General features: G+C 40.1%; 1 protein-coding gene across 1 annotated transcript; it reads right to left on the bottom strand.

The window, feature by feature from the left end:
* Positions 1 to 2503: 2503 nt before the first annotated feature.
* Positions 2504 to 13207, bottom strand: ZNF24 (zinc finger protein 24). The gene is made up of 4 exons (XM_045777898.2): positions 13103 to 13207; positions 10701 to 11203; positions 10296 to 10443; positions 2504 to 8002 (listed from the first exon to the last, which is right to left on the bottom strand). Exons 2-4 carry the CDS (start codon positions 11118 to 11120, stop codon positions 7464 to 7466), a joined length of 1107 nt encoding a protein of 368 aa, XP_045633854.1. The 5' UTR covers positions 11121 to 11203; positions 13103 to 13207; the 3' UTR covers positions 2504 to 7463.
* Positions 13208 to 22746: the final 9539 nt, after the last annotated feature.

Raw genomic sequence — 22746 nt, 5'->3', positions numbered from 1 at the left:
CTGTGGTTCCGAGAAGAGATCCAGGCTGAGATACAGATTTTGCGGTCATGATAGTATTTAAGGAGATGAGACCGGATGAGATCACCCAGGAAGAGAATATAGGTAGAGAAGGAAAGAGATTTGAACTCTGAGCCCTCAGGGACCGCAGCATACAGAAGTCCAGAGAGATGAAGAGATAGCAGTGTCCAGACTGAGGAGAAATGCCCCTTGAGGTAGAGAAAAACCAAGGATGTTGCTCTGGAAGCCAAATGTAAATATGTCAGGCATGTAGAATACTGCTGATGGTTCAAGCAATAGACGTCTAATAAATGAGTGTTGCAATCAGCAATATGGAAGGGAGCAAACTTTACTACAACTCTTTGTGGATAAGAATTTGTATAGCATATGGTAATGGCGTTATCTCTCATTCCTGACATAACAAGGCAGGACCCTTCCTACTATTCAAACCCAGGGTTTCTCAGCCTCAGCACCGTTGATATTTAGGGCTGGATAATTTGTTATGCACTGGAGGACATTTAGAAGCTTCTCTGGCCTCTACCCACTAGATGCCAGTAGAACCCATCTTCTCTGGTTTTAACAACCAAAAAAGTCTCCAGATGTTGCCAAATGTCCGTGGGGGGCAGTGGTAGTGGCAGGCAAAATTGCACTTGAGAACCAATGTTCTTGAAGCCCTGTGAATTATGAGGTTTTCTACTCAGGTACCCTTGGTGAGCTCCAGTGATTTTTCTCTCTAATCCTTTTGGATGGTTCTTTCCCCACCTCAGGTAGTTTCCCTATACACATGTGCTCTTCAGTACTCCACTGGAGGGGGGCCCTCTGCAGATCTCCAGTGTTCTCTGTCTAGTTCTCTCCTATCTGGTACATTGCCCTGCAAAAGCTAGCCACTGTGGCCTCCCAGGACCCCCTGCTCCATCTTAACTTAGGGAGCCTGCCAGGCTCTGCTTCCTTTCCTGTGCTGTGGCCTAGAAACTCTCCAGGTAGTAAACTGAGACCACCCAAATTTGCTTCACTTGTTTCCCATCTCTCAGGGATCCCCTTTGTTTAGGCAGGTCAGATCTGGTCATCTTGGCCCAAAGAATTTTGTAGTGTTCATGATTTAAAAACAAAACAAATTTGCATAATAATCAGAAAAATCCAGGAGATGAAAATCGATAATGCAAGCTGGAGAGTGTTGGGAACATGCCTTTGAGTAAGTGGGAGAGGACAGCTTAGAGCCAGTGGAGGATTCAGGCAGAAGCACAGATGATCCAAAGAGGAAAGAAGGCATTAACAAACCAAGATATGGACACTTTACTCTTGTCTTTTTTTCCCCTGTTGTAAATATCAGTATAATAGGTATAGATGGGGATAAGTATGAGAGAACACTTAAGTGTATAGAGAAAATTAAAATGTTAATGGGGTGTTACAAGGATTGTGGACTCATGGGTCACTTTTTGGGTGATTTTTATTTCTAAACTCTATTATTACCTTCACAAAGAAAATATGCAAAGAAACATTTTTAAGAATTTACATAGGGAGCTGGACACTTTGTTCTATTCTCAGCACCTAGTCATGCTACTTCTTGGCCCAAAAATGGTCTCCCATCTCATTCAAAGTAAAAGTCCTAGTCATACCACCGGCTAACCAGGTCTTCCATGATCTGGCCCCCCCTCCACCCTTACCCCATGTATTCCCTGGCTTCACCCACTACTTTACCTCATGTTTATTCTGCTTCAGTGGCTCTGCCTCCTTGCTGTTTCTTGAACAAATCAGGCATTGCGCCCACATCAAGTTCTTTTGCACTTGCTATTCCCACGCATGGAACATCTTTCCTCCAGAGTCTCATGGTTTGCTTTCTTATACTTAGTCCTAGCTTTCCTCAAATTTCACTTTTTTCCTATTTTCTCCTTACCACTCATCATAGGACATACAATATGCTTTTCCTTTTCCTACTGCCGTGTAGTTTCCACACACAGAAGCAATAGATGTAAACCCTAACAAAGTTTGGGACGTTAGCAACTTCAAATCCACAGGTCTTGTAATAAAATTAGGCCCTCAGAAAACTGGTTTTGAGGAGAAGGGTTAAGATGATGGTCATGGGGAGGGGCTTCGAGGGTCACATACAGGGGGTGCTTGAGGGGAATGCTCCAAGAGCAACGGTTGGATGGGGGTACACCATACACTTGGCAGTTTAAGCCCGTCTTGAGTCCCAGGTTAATGAATCTGTATGAAGGATGGAAGAGAAATGCCAAAGACTCAATTGTGTGAAAAGCTTCTTATCCACAGACGTTCCCAACACCAATGACAGTTATTGTTTGAATCTAAAATGTTATGTGTGTGGTGCAGACAGAATGGAGTAACACATGGCAGAAGTTGACAGAGGCCAAGTCACGGAAGGCCATGCTAATTTTATTAACCTATATAGTGCATAAAGTGTTAATTCTAGAGTTTAGAATTACAAAGCTTTTCTACAAATAAGAAAATACAAAGAACCTATGTTAATCAGGACAGAAACCCAATTCAGTTATTTTAAACAAGAAAGGGACTTTATTGGCTCACAAAACTTTAAAGTTCAGAGGTAGGGCAGGCTTTAGGCACAGCTGGATCCAGGGCCTCCAAAAAATGACATCAGAACTGAGTTCTCATTCCTTTCTGCTAGCCTCTGAGTTTCTCCTCAGACTCTCTCCACATGGTGTAAATTCAGGCTTACACAGTCCTTAGTTCGTGGGATCTCTGTAGAGCCTTCTTTCCAATAGTTGCAGCAGAAGTTCTGTTGAGAGCTCTCTTTAGCCTGGCTTGAGTTACATGCCCATTCTCTAATCACTGTGGCTAAGAAGCTGCAGGACTCAGGAAGGCCAGACCTGGTCATCTACTCATCTAAGCCACAGGGAATGGGTTCCCCACAATAAATAAGGATTCTGTTACCAGAGGATGGGGAAAGAGATGCTGAACAAAAACAAACAAAAAAACCCAACAACATAGATCCACACGAAACCCAACAGAAAAGCTATTATAGGTAAAGGACATGAACAAACAATCCATGATAAAAGTGGCCAATAAACATATGAAAATAACCTCAACCTCACCATTTATCAGGGAAAATACAAGATGATTTTTTTTTTTCTTTTTTGCCCATTAGATAAAAATCATCAAGTGCAGGTAAGGCTATGTGGGGCAATGAGCACTTTCCATACATAGGGTAAAAACAGAAAGTTATGAAGACCTTTGGAAAGGCTACGATGGGTCAATCGGAAAGCATATCCTTGGACCCAATCATCCACCTCCTACAACTCCATCCTAAAGAAATTCACACATGTGCACAGAAATATATGAAAAAGATGTTTACTTTGGCAGTGTAATAGCAAGAGAAAAAATAAGGGAATAGTTGAATGGGATTTTCATAGTATTGCATCCTAATCAACCATTAAAGAAATCTAAAGACCTCAGGATTTTTGAGACTAAAGGGAAAAAAAATAAGCAAGCTGAATAATACATATCTATTTTATTTATGTAAAAATAGCATTTATTAAGTGTAAGTATATTCATATGGAAATGTATGGAAAGGCAACGAGATGGATGTATGTCAAACTATGGACAGTGGAATGTGACTGGAAGTACTGGAGAAAAGGGTCTCTCTTTGCTCTTATACTGGTGTATTATTTAAGTTTTCTATAATGAGATGGTAGTCATTTATACTTTCACAACTAAAAAAAAAAAACAGGCAAACAGCTCACAATAGGAAATGCAAATAGCCAATAAACATAAAAAGATGTTCCTCCTTATTAATAAAAAGAAAGAAATATTTTGTCTACCAGAGTGGTAAAGATATGTCAGGATTCAGGGTTGGTGGGAGTGGAGGCAAACAGGCACTCTACTGATGGAGTTGTAAATTCATACCACCTTTTTGGGGACAGTTCTCAAAATGTTAAATGTGCACATTCTCTGACCCAATAAATCTATTTCTTGCTATTTATCCTACAAGAAATATCCACACAGGCAGCAAAATAGAGGGGTAAGAATGGTAACTATACCTTTATCTAGAATAAAAAATTGGAAAGAACTTCTTTTCCATTGATAAGGGGTTAAATAAATTACAGTATATTCATGCAATGGAGTAGTACGCAGCCATAAAGAACGTCTAAATCAAGGGGGGGGGCAAGTTTCAGTGTGCTACATGGAAAATGGGGATATGTACCTACCTCATATGGTTGCTGTGAGGATTAAGAGTTAATCCGTGGTAAAGCGCTTCCAACAGTGCCCGTGTGCAGCAACCACAGTGTCAACTAGTAACACATTTTGCTTAAATACGTATATGCCTAAGTCTGGAAGAATAGCAAACCAAGTAATTATTACTTCTGAGTAAGAGTGTGAAAAAGAATGTCCTTTTTCCATTTAACATTTCTGTACTGTAGAAAATTCAAATGAACGGGTTTAATAAGCTTTTAAATTGGTTAACCACAAAAAGCATAAAATCTATCAATCAAGGTTTAACAGCCATCACTCACTGCACTCTGAAAAAATAGATATCCCTGTTAAGTTCATAGAACTAGATTTGAGTTTTAGCTCTAATTGGCCACATGCAAGTCACACGATCTCTGAATCTTTCTTTCCTTGTCTACAAATCTAAGTGAGATAGGAACAGTGACTAACCCAATGCCTGGCGTGCAGATAATTTCAATACATACACCCCTCCCTTCAATTTACATAAATGTGATACACATATTGCTAAATTAAATTTTGAGAGTTTAACCTCCAAGAAAACCAGAAAATTTAGCAGTAATGAGCAAATGCTCAGAAGCTTTTGGGCAGTTATCAGTGGTCTGCATGCCATTAACAATGACTGTTCTTTTACTAACCAAACAGATGGCACTGCTTGGCAACTGACAGATCACCACTTCATCGGAGGTTGGGCAGCCCCCAGAACTGCCATGATTATCTGTGTGGGTATAAATTAATGTCTGGATAAATAATAACTCACTGAAGAGTTATCTTAATCAATTTGTCTAGTGGGGACTTAGCCTAACTGGAGATGGTCAGTACACAGACTACCATTTCTCTTCCCATATACCCTAATCCAGTCTTTTTGGGTCCAGCCCATTTTCCCCACAGAGCCTTGCCTTAGCCTCAGAATCCTTCCTAAACGACGCACAGGTATCAGAGCTGACAAGACAAATTCGTATTTGCCAAGTCTAACGCTTTTTCTAAGCTCTGACATTATACCAAACATCTTTGGCATTTATGACAAATGTACCACAGGGAAGCTTCTTTGTATACAGGAAAGATGTAAGATCTAAAAAAAGGGTGAAATTCTAGCTACTGAGAGGTTGCTCCCTTCTTACCTACTCTGATACAAGAATTCTGTCATCTCAGCAGAAGTATTAACAATATGCCACCTCAACACCTACTTGGAAAGAAGCCAGTTATAAATAAATAAATCAACTCAAGATCGTTTTATCTTAGAGCGGAGGAGTTTACAGCTTTATTGGACATTGACTTGTTTCCTCTCAGCCACAAAGAGAAAAAGACCCAAACAAAAGTCCCTACATTTTCTTGTATAACTTAAAATACATTATATCATTACTACATATTTATACTTCAATAAATCTTAATCTATAAAGCACATTTCTTATAATTAATTGTTATCAGAAAATCTATAAACAAGCTCCATCCTGCCTCACTTTTCCACCAGCTGGCCTTGCATTTATTACTATGCTTTTTAACAGGCTCATGCAAATCTCACCTTCCATTTTTAAATTTGATCCAAGCACCAGATGTAACCAAAATCTCTGGAATCATGAAATCTTTTTATTCACATGGGTCATTTTCCACACAATTAATGCCCACTATAAAAAAGCCTTTTCTCATATTCTTTATTTTAACTTCCAGAGTTTTCCACTAAACAGTAAAACCACAGTACTTGGGATTCTCAGCCAAGGAGTATATAATCCTACTACTACAATGTATTACTTTTATACATTTTAAAAAATGTGTTAAGACTTAAAATTTAAAAAAAAAATAGTTCAATCAATTCTGACAGTTAATAAACTAGTTGTTAATAACCTATTGTTTATTTTTAAATAGAACAATCCATTCAACTTAACATGTAAGTACAACCTTGATGCTACTAGAGATTGATTAGTTTTTTTAAAAGACCCACGAACCTCCAAACTGTGATACGAGTATCTTGGACTCACCTCTTAAGATTGCTGGAGAGCTGGCTAGCTTTTGAGCTGAGTCTTCCTTTCCCCCAAAACACAACACCCTGGTAAGAGAACTATGGCTCTGGGAATCTCAGAGGTGACCTCCCCCAGAACTGCTCAGACAGAGGGAAGAAGCTAACTCACAAGAAACAGCTTTAGACCAAATCCCCAATGATTTACAGTGGAAGAAATATCTACCTACCTATGGTAGGGTTACAGTACCTAGCACAGTGCCTTGTCGGTAGAAAATGTTTAATAATAAATGCATGGCTGTTTTGTTAGCCTGGTGTGCAACCCTTTTGTACCAAAAGAATAAAACAGCAAACCTGATACTTGTTGCCCACCTGTCATGGATTTTTATGTCCTTAACAAAAAGAAAGGCAAAATAATAAATTAGATCTTCAAGTCTCTTCTGTTTTCTAAAAGCCAAGACAGACCATTACCCTCATGTTTACATTTGCCCTTCAACACTGCCGTTCACTACAAATTCTTCCTAGTGTTAGAATGTCTACTCTCATAGTTTTACAAATGTTTACTGTTCACACTGTCCACTTTCTATCGTAACACAGAATAACATTATTCTCATTAGTGGGATGCCTTCAAATTAGACAGGATAAGCGGTGTTTGAGTTTCCCTGCAGGCAGATAATTACACTGAGATAAATTCTTGATATACTTCAATTCTTGGATCAAAGTATTTATCTTGCCCAATCTAGGTGTCCCATTCACTTTTTGATGTTTTATCACCATCACTTCTTATCTGAGTTTTAAGGCTCATTTCTTTGAGGCTTTTGGTCATCCTTTATCTTCTATTTTCTGAAATGCATATTCAAATTAAGTAAAAGGAAGCAGAAGGGAAAATTTTTAAAAAATGGTTTTGGTTTCCAGATTTTATAATTCCTATGTTGCCTTTTAATGTAGAAGGGAATGTATCCTTGCAAAGAACATTTTAATGATCAACACAGAAATAATGTCTGTCTAAAAAGGAAACTTTTAAGGGACAAAGAATCAGGTAGTTATCTGGAAAAATAATAAGAATAGAAACATCACATGGAAGATTTAGGCATTAACACCTGAATTAAGTTTAAAATTTCAGTTTCTAGGCAGGTATGACATCGTTTCTTTCAAGATAAAATAATGGTGGGTGAAGATTTTCTACATTTCCCAGTGGATTTTCTAACAGTCTATATAGGGAAATAAAACTCTTATGTATCATTTCATGTTTTTAATTTTGTCTTCATTTCTGAAGAAAAAGACCTGAGTGCTGATTTTTTTTTGTAATTTCTTAAACTTTCACAACATTCAGAAGTTTTTCTGCATTGTGTCTTCGCTGATGTCTAAAAAGATTTGAGCTTTGACTATAAGATTTCCCACACTGAACGCATTCATAAGGTTTCTCCCCAGTATGGATTCTCTGATGATTAATAAGCCCAGAATTCTGGCTAAAGGCTTTTCCACATTCAAGACATTTGTAAGGTTTTTCTCCAGTATGGACTCTCTGATGTTGCACAAGGATAGAACTTCTGCTGAATGCTTTCCCACATTCGACACATCCGTAAGGTTTCTCCCCACTGTGGATTCTTTGATGAAGAATGAGGGCTGAGCCCTGACTGAAGTGTTTTCCACATTCATCACATATATGTTGTTTCTTTCGAGAGGGATTTCTCTTTCTTTCAAATCTGCCCTTGGGGAAACAGGCTTCTCCGTACTTAAAAATCTGAGGAACACCTATACTGAGAGTGCCAGGAACTTCTTGAGATTCTACTGCTGAAGGGATCTCCTGCTTCGGAGCTAGTGCTCCATTTTCAGTCCTACCATCATCGTCTGAAATAAAGAAAAAATGTAAATATCACTCGTTTCCTAGTCTGGAAGGAAAGAGACCTGAAGAAAAATTTAGTAAAAGTGAACTCAAAGTAAATAGCTTGCATAAACAGCCCTCTGAACACTGGTGTTAAGGTTGCCTACTCCAAAAAAGAAAAAAAAAAAAAACCTGAAATGACTGATTATGAGGCGAAGGAAGGTAATGGCATGCTAACATAATGAGGAATTCAAAGGTTATATCTGAATAACAGTGGTAACATAAGCAAGCGGGCTACACAATACTAGTTAGAAAACAAAGGGCAGAATGATGGCAGATTCTAAGACTGTCAGACAAAGATGATGCAAGCTACATCTGGATGAAACTTCGTAAGAAATATAAAATAAAATTGGCCATTAGGAAATCACTGTAATATGCTTTTGCTCTGAGGAAGGGAGAAATTAAATCAAAATATAATGGTATAAATAACAAGCAACCTGTCAGAAAAATGACTGTTTCTGAAATGAGCAAGATCAGACAGATCACAGCCAACACTACACTAAAAGCAGAACCCAGAAGATATCCTAATAAGAAACTGAAGATAAACTAGTATTCTCTGTTAACATGACACATACATTTAATAGGCTCTTGGTAAATGAAAGCTTTCCTGTAAATGAAAGTTGCCCTCCTTGGTATCTGCCATGGTATTTAGAGGAGTTATTATTTCTAAGCCTCAATTACAGGAGTCTAGTAAAACAAAAGCCTGAATTAATTACTAACATGCGTTACCATTACCCACCTGCAGCAAGCAGTATGAGCAAGTCTCATTTAAGACTTTCCTGAAACTTCGAGCCCTGAAGAGTACAGTTACTAGAGAGTGAGCAGCAGCAATCAGAAAAGTGGTAAACAGTGAGCAAGTCTGTAATAAACGGTTACGAAAGGGATAATGTCAAGAGAGAAGACTAACAGGAGGCTGAAGGGTGCAGGGATCAGTGAGGCCTGGAGACACGAACAACAGAGAAGTGTTAAACTTATGTGGGGACAGATGGCACAGAAAGAAAGAAGCTCCCCAGTGTGGTAGAGACCACACCCCTGAAATGAGGCTATTTACAAATAAGGGAAAATTATTCTAAAATTCAGGCAGGAGAAATTTTCTACCCAAGACAATGTCACCTCCAATGACCAAGGATAGTGGTTCTCAAACTTCATTCCAGAGAAGAATGTCCCATGAAACATGTAAAACTACAGGCTCTCAGCAGACCTCAGCCCCACCCCACCACAGTAGTGGTTCCCTAGCACTGTCCCCTCAGATGGGGAAAAAACCCAATGAGGCACATACCAGCAGTATCTACAACTACCTCAAGGGGAGATTCCCAAAGCAGTGTCAAATATGAACAAGAACCCAGCAGGTTTAGCAATATACTGGACTGTAGCAAAGTATACTAAGCATATGGTGTCAATTGCCAATATGCTGGGAAAGTCTAGTTTAAACGACATTACAATCATGAGCTTTTTATTTTTCTGCATTTAAAACACATTTTAGCTACAGAGCCTATTTTTGCATAGATACTTGGAAAATGTGAAGAGTTTTACCCAAATATCATTTCCACAAAAGATGCTTCTTAGGAAAAAAAAGACTCTAGGTAGGATGTTGAAGAAAAAACAAAAATAACCAAAAATTTAGAAAGACTTCAGTGGTCAGCAACAAAAAGAATGGATTTGAAGAGGCTTCAGGTAAGCTTATTATGCCAAGAGAACTAGGCAGAAGACTGAACGGATATGAAACAGATGACAGAGAATACTGCAAGCAAAATAAGGGACCTAGGGGCGCCTGGGTGGCTCAGCTGGTTAAGTGTCTGCCTTCGGGTCAGGTCATGATCCCAGGGTCCTGGGATCAAGCCCCATGTCTGGCTCCACGCTCAGTGGGGAGCCTGCTTCTCCCTCTCCTCCCTGCTCTTGATCTCTTGTGGCACTCTCTCAAATAAAATCCTTAAAAAAATAAATAATTAATAAGGGACCTAATCTACAAGTGGGTGCTGGCTCAAAGTAAGGCATATGCCAGCCGGAAATGGGTAGGTCTTCAAGAAGTAAAAGGGAAGAAAAGGCTGACGATGTTAACGTCTAAGAATAAAGGACCTGAGATCTGCAAACCAACTGTTGTAAGTAAGAAAACAATCAAGATCCTACAGTGTGTCTATGTCTACAAAATCAGGTTAAGGTGATTATTCTCTAACCCCTAGTAGGAACAAGCAAACGGTTCTGGACGAAACGCCCACATTCTCTTGCACCTCTAGCCCACTTGGGAGTTTTGGTCCTCACCACAGTGCCTTAGGGAATGGAGCTCCCAGGATGCCCACTTGAGCTGGTTCTCCACAGCATCAAGCTCAGAATTTGGTAATCCCTGAGCTTCTTCTTGAGAAACTATCTCCTCTACCAGAACTTCCCGTTTTCGTCGACGGAGAGAAACCTGAAAAAAATGAAGTTGGGTTCGGGTGAGAAGGAATTTAATAAGATTCAGAACTAAAAACACACAAGAGAAACCGTAACAACACACATACCACAGGTGCCTATATGACAAAGCACAGCTAGAAGGGAACAGTGTGTGTGTTGGGGGGGAGCAGAGTTAAACATAATTCTAATTTAGTTGAGCAGAATTGACTCAGCAGCTCTGTCTACTGCTATGCCAGTGCTTCTGACCCAGGACAGGGACCCAAGGAGACTCACCGGCTGTCCAGGGTCGTCGAGCTCACTCTCTAAATCCTCCAGCACTGTCACTGCCTCCTCTCCGTTCTCTGGATGATGCTCTCGAACCCAAGTCTGCAGTTCCTTGGGTAGGATGGCAACAAACTGCTCCAGCACTACCAGCTCCAAAATTTGTTCTTTTGTGTGTGTCTCTGGCCTGAGCCATAGACGGCAAAGTTCTCGAAGCTGGCTCACAGCTTCACGGGGTCCAGGTGAATCCTGGTATCCAAACTGCCTGAATCGCTGTCGGAAAACCTCTGGCTCAGGAAGATGGTTCCAGGGGATGCTTGATCCCTCTTCGCCATCAGGATCCTCCTCCAACTTCACTCTCAGAATTTTTTCCTCTTCATCTGGAGTTGGGATTATAAGTATTGAATCTTCTTCCACGGACTGTGCAGACATCCTGATTTGTAATACTTCAAGAAAAGTCAATCAAAGCAGGATACAGGCCTCAGGAAAATACCCTGTTTTCTTCACAGGCTCTCCTGAGGGACAAGAATTAAAACAAACAAAAATAAATAACCAAATATCCTAAGAATTTGAACATATACTGATAAACGAAGTAAAAGATACTTTTTTACCGGATTAAAAATTCCAATCAATAACCTACAGCAGAAGTTGGCAAACTACAGCTCACAGCCAAATTTGGCTTGCTGCCCATTTTTGTACAATGCTTGTACTAAGAATAGTTTCCATTTTTACATGGTTGCAAAAAAAATCACGAGAATACTTCATGACATGTGAAAATGGTAAGAAATTAAAATGTCTTAGTCCATAAATAATTTTATTTGTTCACAGTTCACGCTACAATGGCAGAATTAAGCCATTTCAATAGACACAATATGGTCTGAAAAACCTAATATTTACTATCTGGCCCTTTAGAAAAAAGTTGGCCAATATATGACCTACTAAGTCAACAAACCTTATTTCAATAATCAAAAAGGTCCAAGTAAGAACCTCTCCAACTCAGTGTTTTCTAAATGCATTTGACCCTGGAATACATAATTTACAACTCAGGACTGGTGTTCCCTGACCCAGATAGGTCAACTCAAAACCAGGGACTGCTTTTCTGCTACCTGTTTTAAAATTTTTTTAACAATATGCTTTTTAGGAGTTATGTTTTTTAGAAGTTAAGAAAGATCTTTTAAATGTTTAAGAACTCCATGGACTTAAAATATATGTGAAAAAATATCCACTTGCTCAGTAACAGATTAATACTGAAAAAAACCTAACCACTAGGTACCATGCAATGCAAATACTATTCAGTCACCCACCACACGGCAACTACGTTTCAATTATAATGACCAGCATTAATCACGGTAAATTCAATGAAGAAAAGGCACTATTATAACACCTTAACTTCTTGCAGCGGCCCAGAACCATCAACTCACACTGGACGACTCAGTTTTCCCAGCTTCTACCTTCAGGGAAACCTTGTGCTATTTCTGATCCTTTCCTTATATTTGCACAGTCATGCCCATGCCATTGTTTACAACACATACTAGGAAGGAGCCACGCAGCTACTCAGTTTATCTACTTAGGGCCCAGAATCTGAAAACCAAAGATTTCATAAAACTTCCTGTAACCCTAACAAGACTAGTTATCAGAAGAAACCTATCAGACAAGTAATGCAAACAGGTTTAATTACTCTGGAGTGTGGTGGCCTTTTAAACAGGGTTTAGCCAACAGATTTGCTATTCCAAGACCCTACCTTATCAAAGGCTCAATCATTCTATAGAAAAATCTTTCTTTAATGTTCTCTTACGGCAGCCTGCTCGTCGGCCGTCAAGAAGGTGCAAGGAGGGCGTGCGGTCGCTACAGTGTTTGGGCGGGGAGCCGCGTCCCAGCTGATCTCGCCTCACTCGCGTGGAGTTCCCTTGCAAACCCTGCCCCCGCCCCGGTATCCTACAGCCCCTCTTCCCCGTACTGCCGCCGGCGGCTTTCAGACGGCCAAGGCCACATTGCCCCAACAGCGTCGGTGCTACGGCACTTCCGCCCGCGTCCGGCGTAACTACAAGCCCCGGCAGCCCCCGCGCAAGGCCCGCCCTCTCCCACCTCCGCCCAAAACGAGTCCCAGAACCCTCCGCGAGGCTCCAGGCCTCGAAATAGAACAAAACCGGCCGATGGGGGAGGGGGAAAGGCGAGGGTCGCGGGGGACACAAGGGATGGAGGACTCTCCGATGGTGCTGAAAGCCCGATCTGGCCTTCCTTCCACCCCTATCCGCCCCCCAACTGCTGGATGCGGAGACAGCGGCCTGTCCTCCGCGCCTCCCGGGAAGCCGAGGAAGGTCCCCACCAAGCTTCTTCGCTGACTCCTGCCAAAAGGTCTGCAGCCTCTTAGCCCAGGGTCCCCCTCACGCCCTTCCCCCCATTCTCGCGCAAACCTCCAACTCAGGATCCGCAGCAAGCTTCCCTGTCCAAAGCAGACGCAGAAACGCCGCTCACAAGCCGTTTCCCAGAAGCCCCCGGCGCGGACTGCTTCCGGTCTGCGGGTCCCAGGAGGCGGGGAGAGGCGAAGCCCCGCGTTGCTATGGAGATCCGCTCCGGGCGGGGGAGGGGCGGTGCGACGACAATGACCGCTTTGAGGCTGCGCTTGGCCTCGCTCCTCTCTGCTTGTGTAGCCCAGAATTCTGCGTTCCGCTTAAGAGACAGGGAAAGGAAAGAGAGAATTCTGCCATTAAGATAGTCTTTACGGTTTCACAAGCCATCTCACAGGCATTATTATCTCATACGAAGCCCACAGCAACCCTCTGAAAGAAGTAATAAAAGCGAGTATTTATGAGTGCTTACTACATTGTACCAGCCACCTGTATTGTCATTTTCACAACAGCTCTGTGATGGCAAGAACTTTTATTATCCCCATTTCACAGCTGAGATAGACAACTGAGGCACGGGTAAATAACTTGCCTGGAGCTCATAACTAGTACGGGGGAGACAAGATTTGAAACCAAAGCATGACTCCAACCTCTGACTCCCACACATGTTACACAGCTTTATTTTGACCAAATTATCTTTTAGGGAAGCCAGATGAGATTCTTAAGAGCTTTGGCAGTGATCTCAGTGAATTTGCAGAGTGCATGGTCGTCTTTGGACTTCAGGTTTGACATTTTATTCCACAAAACAGCTGTTGAAGTTATCATTTGGAAAGGTAAATCGGCCCACTGCATTCCCCTATTTAAAGGCCTTCAAAGGATCCCCACCGCCTTAAGTATGATACAAAAACTCCTGTCATCTGTTGCCTGCCTCCCCACTCTGACCTCAGCTCTTAGGCTTATTGTGACCCTGGATTCTTAGCTTCACTGGAAGTCTCTCCACCCTTCATAGCAGAGTAGAGTGATCTCACTTATTCATTTCCCTGTTCTTTGCTTTTCTCTTTTCTTTCTTTCTTTCTTTCTTTCTTTCTTTCTTTCTTTCTTTTTTTTTTTTTTTTTTTTGGTCTGTAAGTCCCATAAGGTCAAGGATCTTGTTTGTCTTGTACACCACAGTATCCCCACCTAGTCCTAGGATGCTGACTGCCTGGTACATAGAGAACTCAATAAATATTTGTTAAATAAATGAATGAATGTGAGCTTGTCACACTGCCTCTTTTTGCTAGGTCACATGTCAGGCATCAGAAACCGCACAAAAGAGCCCTGTTGTTTAAGGTCTATGTTAGAAGTGCAGGTTCAGCCTTCCAGAAGCATTTCAAGATCCTCAGGCTTCAGCTTTTTGCTTCATTCAGGGCCTCATAAAGTGCCCTCAGCCTCTGCTGGATTCGTGAATGAGAGAACTAATGAGCGAGCTGCTGATGGTATAGCACTAATTTACCATCTGACTGGAATTTGTCTCCCCAGAACCCCTGCTAACTCTGGTGCCTCTTCTCTCTTTCCTCATTTAGGAGGTTTCAAAATCCAGCCATTTCACTCTCCTACTTGGCTACTGCCGCCAAGCTGCTTGGCTGCTCTTCCCAACTTTTCCCTCTTTTGTGACCCGAAAGGCTAGTTCGAGGCATTTTTATTTTGTTTTGCTTTAAGAGTTTTTACATCTAATTAATGGTAGAAAACAAAAAAGATAAACGATATCAAACAAATACTTGGGGACGTTGAAAGTGTTGCAAAATTTTATAAAACTCTTTGCCTGGGATTCATTTTATTATTCGTAATTCTTTCTAAGAGAGTAAATGGAAACCACAATGAGTTGTCCCTCTCTAATTTATTCTTTTGAGGGCAGGGACCCACAACACCCACTTTGAAACACCATCCTTCTGAGCTCCATTATGTGTGCTCTTTCCTGAATGGTGGCCCCTGTTGCCATCTTGAAGATACAGTTAAGATAGAGCATCATGTCCTCTGAGCAGCCTGAGTGTAAGGAATAGCTCCGCACCCGCGTTGGACAACCTTGCACATACCTACATAGGTCATGCAGGTGAGGCTTGAACTGCAGCTGATGCGAGTCTTGGCAGAACACCTTGTGATCCTCCCAGAATGTGAGAGCATGAGAGGCTTGTGAGGAGCTGCAATAAAGCCTTTTGCCACTCACATCCCTGTCTTCCAAGGAGACTGTCGTGAGACAGCTCTTCATTGCTTGCTGGGTTGTGATGAGGGTTTCTGCCTCACCTTCCTGGAATACAGCTGCAGACTATAAAACACTCAGATACAGCACGGCATTAGCCCCTTAGCAACAAGGCATTCCAGATCTCAAGTTGAAGTCATCTGACTCCTTTTGTTTGGGGGTTATCCTTTTGGTGTGAGACAATAGCTCCCGGGGAGCTGGCACCTTTTGGCCACTCTTGGTTCCACTATCTATGTAAGTACTGATCTGTCTAAATCTAAAAAAGCTTGTTGTTTCTTTACCAGCTAAATCTTTCGACCTTGCTTTGAAAGCATCTCATTCACTAACTAATGGTAAAAAACAAAAACAAAAACCAGGTAGATACTACCTGGGTTCCAGAGACCTAGACGTGACTACAATGAAGTCATGATTCCTTCTTTTAACATTACTGTCTTGTTTAGGAGATCAACAGCAACAACAACAACAACAACAAAACCCCACGTATTTATAAGGCAGGATAGAAATACTCCAGTAAGAGAAGAACAGAATACAGTCGGGGGAGGGAGACCTACGTGAGGTAGTGTGCTGAAGGGGAAGAGAGGCACCCAAAGATGCAGGAAGCAAAGTAAGAAAATTTTCACATGGGAAGGAAAGCACAGCCCTTCAGACCTGCTTTAAATCAGATTTCATTCAAGAATAATCATAATCTTTTCTAGGCTTTCCTGTAACAATTATTTTGAAGCTCTCCGTCCTTCCCCTCAGTTCAGAAGTATTTTCTTTGGGCATTTAAACTACACTGGTTAAAGTTTCTGTTTTAGCCAGTAAGGGCACTGCACCAAGAGTCTTTTGATTTCAAGTAGCTAAAAGCCTGTGGCAGCCATTGTTAACTCCCTACATAAGACACTCCCAGGCACCTGGGTTGGCTCATCCAGTTGAATAGCGACCCTTGATTTCAGCTCAGGTCATGATCTCAGAGTCCTGGGATGGAGCCCTTCTCTGGCTGCCCACTCAGCAGGAAGTCCGCTTGTCGCCCTCTCCCTCTACCCCTCCCCCTGCTTGCGGGTCTGCATGTTCATTCGTTCCGTCTCATAATAAATAAGTGAATCTTAAAAAAGAAACTACTCCCCATTACTTCTAATACATTCCTGATTTTTTTGATTGGAGGGGGGCAACACTGTGCCCAGCCATACAGAGTAAGCTGTGATTGAACTAAGCCCTCCATGACCATTCTGGTTCTCTTTGCCAGAGACTCACTTTGCCTCCCTGGCAGCTAGGAATGGCCATGTGACTCAATTGTGGTCAATGAGATGTAAGAGGAAGTAGTTTGTGTCTCTCAAGAAATTTCTCTAATCCATGTAAGTTGTCAAATTTATTGGCATAAAGTTTTTCATACTACTTCCTTAATATCCTTTTAATGTCTATTGGATCAGTAGTGATGTCCTCTCTTTCATTCCTAGAATTGGTAATTTTTGGTTTCCTTTTCTTTATCAGTTTGCTTCTAATTCATCAATTTTACTTATTTTTCAAAGAACCAACTTTTGGCTTTGTTTATTTGCTCAATTATTTGTTGTCTATTTCATGGAGTTCTTTTTTAAAACAATATACAGCAAAATTGACTCTTGTTTTGGCATATAGCTTTATGAATTTTAATACATGTATAGATTTGTGAAACTACCACCAAAATCATAAAGCAGAATAGTTCCATCATTCCATAAAACTTCCTCAGGCTGTACTTACAACTTTTCTACATCCCTAACCCATAGCAACAACTAATTTATTATCCATCAAAATAGTTTTGACTTTTTCAGAGTGTAATATAAATGGAATCATAAAGTATATAAATTTTACATGCCTGTCACTCAGCATAATGCCTTTGAGATTCATCCATGTTACTGCATGTCTCCATAGTTCATTTCATTTTATGCTGAGTAGTATTTTACTGCTGGCATCATAGTTTGTTTATCCATTCAACCATTGAAGGACTTTTGGGTTGTTTCTGGATGTGGGCAGTTATGAATAGAATTACTATAAATACTCATGGACAGGCTTTGTGTGAACATAAGTTTTGATTTCTCTAGAGTAAATATCTGGAAGAGGGATTGCTGAGTCATATAATATTATGGGCTGCATGTTTGTGCCTACCCCCCAAATTCACATGTTGAAGCCCTAATCCCCAATGTGAAGGTATTTGAAGATGGACCCTTTGGGAAGTAATTAGGTTTAGATGAGGTTATGAGGGTGGGCATTAGTGCACTTATAAGAAGAGATGGAGAGAGCTTGCTTCCTCTCTCCCCACCACGTGAGAGCACAGTGAGAAGGTGCAGGCTGGGAAGGTCATCTGCAGGCTGGGAAGACAGCCCTCACCAGAGAACCAAATCAGCTGGCATCTTGATCTTGCACTTCCCAACCTCCAGAACTGTAAGAAATAAATTCCTGTTATTTCAGCTCCCCATCTATGGTACTTTGTTACAGCAGCTGGAACTGACTGATACATATGACTTTTTTTTTTTTAGTTTAAATAAATTGAAACATTAAGCCAGAATCAATAATATATGGCACACAAAATATGAATTTGGAAAGTAAGCATTAAAAATTACATATATAAGAAATTATATATAATATATATAATGTATTTTTTATATATGGCTTTCCCCCTGCCTAGAGAATCTGCCTAGAGAATATTGTTGGTGAACAATATGTAAAATGGGGGTGCATGGAGGGCTCAGATTGTTAAGCATCTGCCTTCAGCTCAGGTCATGATCCCAAGGTCCTGGAATTGAGCCCTGCATCGGGTTCCCTGCTTAGCAGGGAGCCCGCTTCTCCCTCTCCTTCTACTGCTCCCCTTGCTTGTGCTCTCTCGCTCTCTCTCTGTCAAATAAATAAGTATTTATTTGACAGAGAGGCAGCGAGAGAGGGAACGCAAACAGGGGGAGTGGGAGAGGGAGAAGCAGGCTCCCCGCTGAGCAGGGAGCTGATGCAGGGCTGGGTCCCAGAACGCCGGGATCATGATGTGAGCAGAAGGCGGACGCCTAACGACTGACGTCCGTCAGTTTATGGACGATTGGCATGTTACTTATATTGAGTCCATCAATCCATTAATACACTAGATCTTGCCATTCATTTTGATCTTTGATTTTTAAAATTTTTAAAATTTTTATTTTTAATGAAGTATTGTTGACATACAATATTATATTAGTTTCAGGTGTATAACATAGTGATTCAATCTTTAAAGATTAAATAAAATCTTTAAAAAATATATGTAAAATATGCAACTGGAAATATGTTGACAGCTATGTTTAAATATTATAATGAAGTCCACAGTTAAAGGAGATTCTAGTTCTCTCTTTTCTTTCTCACTCATACACACACAGAAAGTATATGCTTGCTTTTATAGGAAACCGCTAAACTGTTTCCAGAATGGCTGTACCATTTTGCATTACCATCAGCAATGTATGAGTGTTCTAGATCCTCCACAGATTCACCAGCACTTGGTGTTATCTTTTGTCATTGTTTAGCCATTTTAATATGCGTACGGTCATATCTGATCGTGGTTTTAATTTGCATTTCCCTAAAGATTAATGATGTTGAGCAACTTTTCATTTGCTTATTTGCCATCTATAAACACTCTTCTGTGAAGTGCCTGTTCAACTGCCCCCACCCTCCATGCCACCTCATTTAAAAAAAGTTTTTTTACTGCTAAAATTTTGAAGTACTATGTATATTCTAAATACAAGTCTTTTATGTCGTCATTTGCAAATACTTTCCCAGTCTGTGACTTGAATTTTATTCCTAATAGTGTGTTTCACAGAAAAATGTTTAATTTTGATGAATTCCAATTCATCCATTTTTTAAATTTTATAAATAGTGCTTTTGGTGTCATAGCTAAGAATACATAACACCAGGACATGAAGATTCTCTTATGTTTTCTTCTGAAAGTTTTATATTTTTATATTTAACATTAGATACATGGTTTATTTTGCATTAATTTTTGTATAATGTGTGAATTATAAGTTAGGGTTTGTGTGAGGGGGAGGATTTGCATATAGAGGTCCAATTGTCCAATTTTAAGCAGCTTCTTTTGTTTCCATTTGCCTTTTCATCTTTTTTTTTTAAGATTTTATTTATTTATTTATTTGAGAGAGAGAGTGAACAAGAGAGAGAGAGAAAAAGCATGAGCAGAGGGAGAGGGAGCAGACTCCCCTCCAAGCAGGGAGCCAGATGCAGGGTGCTGATCCCAGGACTCGATCCCAGGGCTCCAGGATCATGACCTGAGCCAAAGGCGGATGCTTAACTGACTGAGCCACCCAGGCCCCCTGCCTTTTCATCTTTATAAAAAATCAATTGGCCATATTTCTGTGGGTCTATTTCCAAACTCTCTAGCCTGTTATTCTGATCTATGTGTCTATCTCTTTGCTAATACCATACCCTTGATTACTATAGCTTTATAATAGTTAAAAATCTGATAGCATGAAACCTCCAACTTTGTTTTCCTTTTTTAAAATTATTTCAGTTATTTAGTTCATTTAGCACTCCATACAACTTTTAGAATTAGTTGCCCATATTTACAAAAACATCCTACTGGAGTTTCTATCAGAATTGCATTAAATCTATTGGTCAGTTTATGGACGATTGGCATGTTATTTATATTGAGTCCATCAATCCATTAATATACTAGATCTTGCCATTCATTTTGATCTTTGATTTTTAAAATTTTTAAAATTTTTATTTTTAATGAAGTATTGTTGACATACAATATTATATTAGTTTCAGGTGTATAACATAGTGATTCAATAATTATAGACATTATGAAATGCTCACTTTGATAAGTATAGTTAACATCTGGTGTCATACAAAGTTATTATGATAGTATTGACTATATTTCCTATGCTTGATTTTCTTTGATTTTATTCATTAGCACTTTGTAGAATTCAATGTAAAAATCCTGCCCATGTTTTGTTCAATTTATTCCTGAGCAATAAATGGTTTTTGGAGCTATTTAAAATCATATATTAAAATATCTAGTTGTACATTGCCAGTATTTAAAATATACAGTTGACCCTTGAACAACATGTGTTTGAACTGTGTGGATCTGCTTATATGGGGATTTTTTTTATATATGAATACAACACAGTACTGTAAATGTATTTTCTCTTCCCTATGATTTTAATACTTCTCTAGCTTACTTTATTGTAAGAATACATACGTAATACATATACAAAATACGTATTAATTGACTATATTGTAGGTAATGCTTCTGGTCAGAAGTTGGCTGTTAGTAGTTAAGTTTTGGGGGAGTCAAAAATTATACATGGATTTAGACTGTGTAGGGGGTTTGGTGCCCCTAACCCCACATTGTTCAAGGGTCAACTGCAATTGATTCTTGTGTTTTGACTTTTATCCTACAACCTTGACAAACTCCTGTATTAATCAGGGTTCTCCAGAGAAACAGAAAGAAAGGATATATAACATATATAGAAAGAGATTTATTAGAGGAATTGGCTCATGCAGTTCTGGAGGCTGAGAAGTCCCACAGTCTGCTGTCTGCAAACTGGAGAACCAGGAAAGCTGGTGATATAATTCAGTCTGGTTGCTGTCCTAGAGGCAGGAGAAGATGGATGTCTCAGCTAAAGCAAAGAGAACAAAATCGCCCTTCCTTTGCCTTTTAGTTCTGTTCAGGCTCTCAAGGGATTGGTTGACACCCACCATATTGGTGAGGATGAACTTCTTTCTTCAGTCTACTGATTTAAATGCTAATCTCTTCTGGAGATACCTTTACAGACACACCCAGAAATAATGTTTTATCAGCTATCTGGGCATCCCCTAACCCTGTCAAGCTGACACATAAATTAACCATCATAACTCCATTAGAAGCTTTTTTTATAGATTCAGTAGAATTTTCTATGTGGATAATCATGTTATCTACAAAAAGGGAAAGTTTATTTCTTAATTCCCAAACTCTATTACCTTTCCTTTTCTTGCTTTATTGCACCGGTTAGGACTTCCGATACAATACTGAGTAGGAATGGAAAGACTGGATGTACTTTCTTTGTTCCCAGTCATAGGGAGGGAAAGGATTCAGTCTTCCATAACTGAGTATGATTTTGACTCCAGGGTTTTTGTTTTGTTTTGTATAAGACTTCGCTTTTTTAGAGCAGCTTTAGGTTTACAACATCGAGAGGGAGGTAGAGAGATTTCCCATATACCCTCAAGCCCCACACATGCATTGCCTTCTCCATTATCAACATTATTCACCAGAATAGCACATATTTTACCAAGGATGGACCTGTATTGACACATCATAATCACCCAAAATCCATGGTCTACCTTAGGGTTCACTCTTGGTATTATACAGTCTATGGGTTTGGACAAGTGTATAATGACATACGTTCATTATTATGATATCTTACAGAGGTTTTTTTTTTTAAGATTTTATTTATTTATTTCAGAGAGAGGGAGAGTACAGAGGGAGAGGGAGAGGGAGAAGCAGATTCCCCACTGAGCAGAGATCCCGATGTGGGACTCAATACCAGAACCCCGAGATCATGACCTGAACTGAAGGCAGATGCTTACCTGACTGAGCCACCCAGGCGCCCTCATGCAGAGTATTTTAACTGCTCTAAAAATCCTCCGTGCTTGCCTATTTCATCTCCCCCACCCCCAGGCAACTACTCATCTTTCTGTCTTCATAGTTTTGCCTTTTCCAGGAAGTCCTCTGTATAGCAGAATCATACAGTAGGCAGTCTTTACAGATTGACTTCTTAGTAACATGCACTTAAGGTTTCTCCATGTCTCTTCATGGCTTGATAGCTCATTTCTCTTTAGTACTGAATAATATTCCATTGTCTGTGATGTACCACAGTTTATGCACCCTTTCACCTACTGAAGGACATCTTGGTTGCGTGTAAGTTTTGGCAATTAGGAGTAAAGCTGCCATAAACACCTGTGTACACGTTTTTGTGTGAATGTGCATTTTCAACTCCTTTGGGTAAATACTAAGGAGCATGATTGCCAAGTCATAAGGTGAGAATATGTTTGATTTTGTAAGAAGCCTGCCAAAATGTGTCCCAAAGTGTCTGTACCATTTTGCATTCCCACCAGCGATGAATGAGTTCCTGTTCCTTGATATCTTCGCCAGCATTTGTTGTTGTTAGTGTTTCACATTTTGGCCTTTCTAATTGGTGGGTGGTGAACTCTAGGTTTTTAACAGATGCACTTTATCAGTCTGGGGAAGTTACCTTCTATTTGTAACATAAATGGATGATGAATTTTGTCAAGTACTTTTTCTGCATCAGTTGATATGACCACGTGGTTTTTCCTTTTGAAACTGCTAATCCAGTGGATTACTTTGATTTTTGACTACGGGGCCAACCTTATAGTCCTGGGATAAACCCCACTTGGTCCAGGTGTTTTATTCTTTTTATACATTGCTGAATTCAATTTGGCAATACTTGTTGAGGATTTTTGTGCCTACGTTCATTAAGAATTTTGTTTTTCAATC

This window comes from Ursus americanus, chromosome 19 (genome assembly GCF_024610735.1).
Source record: "Ursus americanus isolate L20-20 chromosome 19, mUrsAme1.1.p, whole genome shotgun sequence".
NCBI classification, from domain to species: Eukaryota; Metazoa; Chordata; class Mammalia; order Carnivora; family Ursidae; genus Ursus; species Ursus americanus.
The sequence above is the reverse complement of the archived record's forward strand: the minus strand, read 5'-3'. Positions and strand labels throughout refer to the sequence as shown.

Coding starts and splice junctions, on each gene's coding strand:
- ZNF24 (XM_045777898.2), bottom strand. CDS start 11,120: ATGTCTGCACAGTCCGTGGAAGAAGATTCAATACTTATAATCCCAACT. Junction 10,444..10,700: donor TCGACGACCCTGGACAGCCG/GTGAGTCTCCTT, acceptor CATTTTTTTCAG/GTTTCTCTCCGTCGACGAAA. Junction 8,003..10,295: donor CCATTCCCTAAGGCACTGTG/GTGAGGACCAAA, acceptor TCTTTATTTCAG/ACGATGATGGTAGGACTGAA.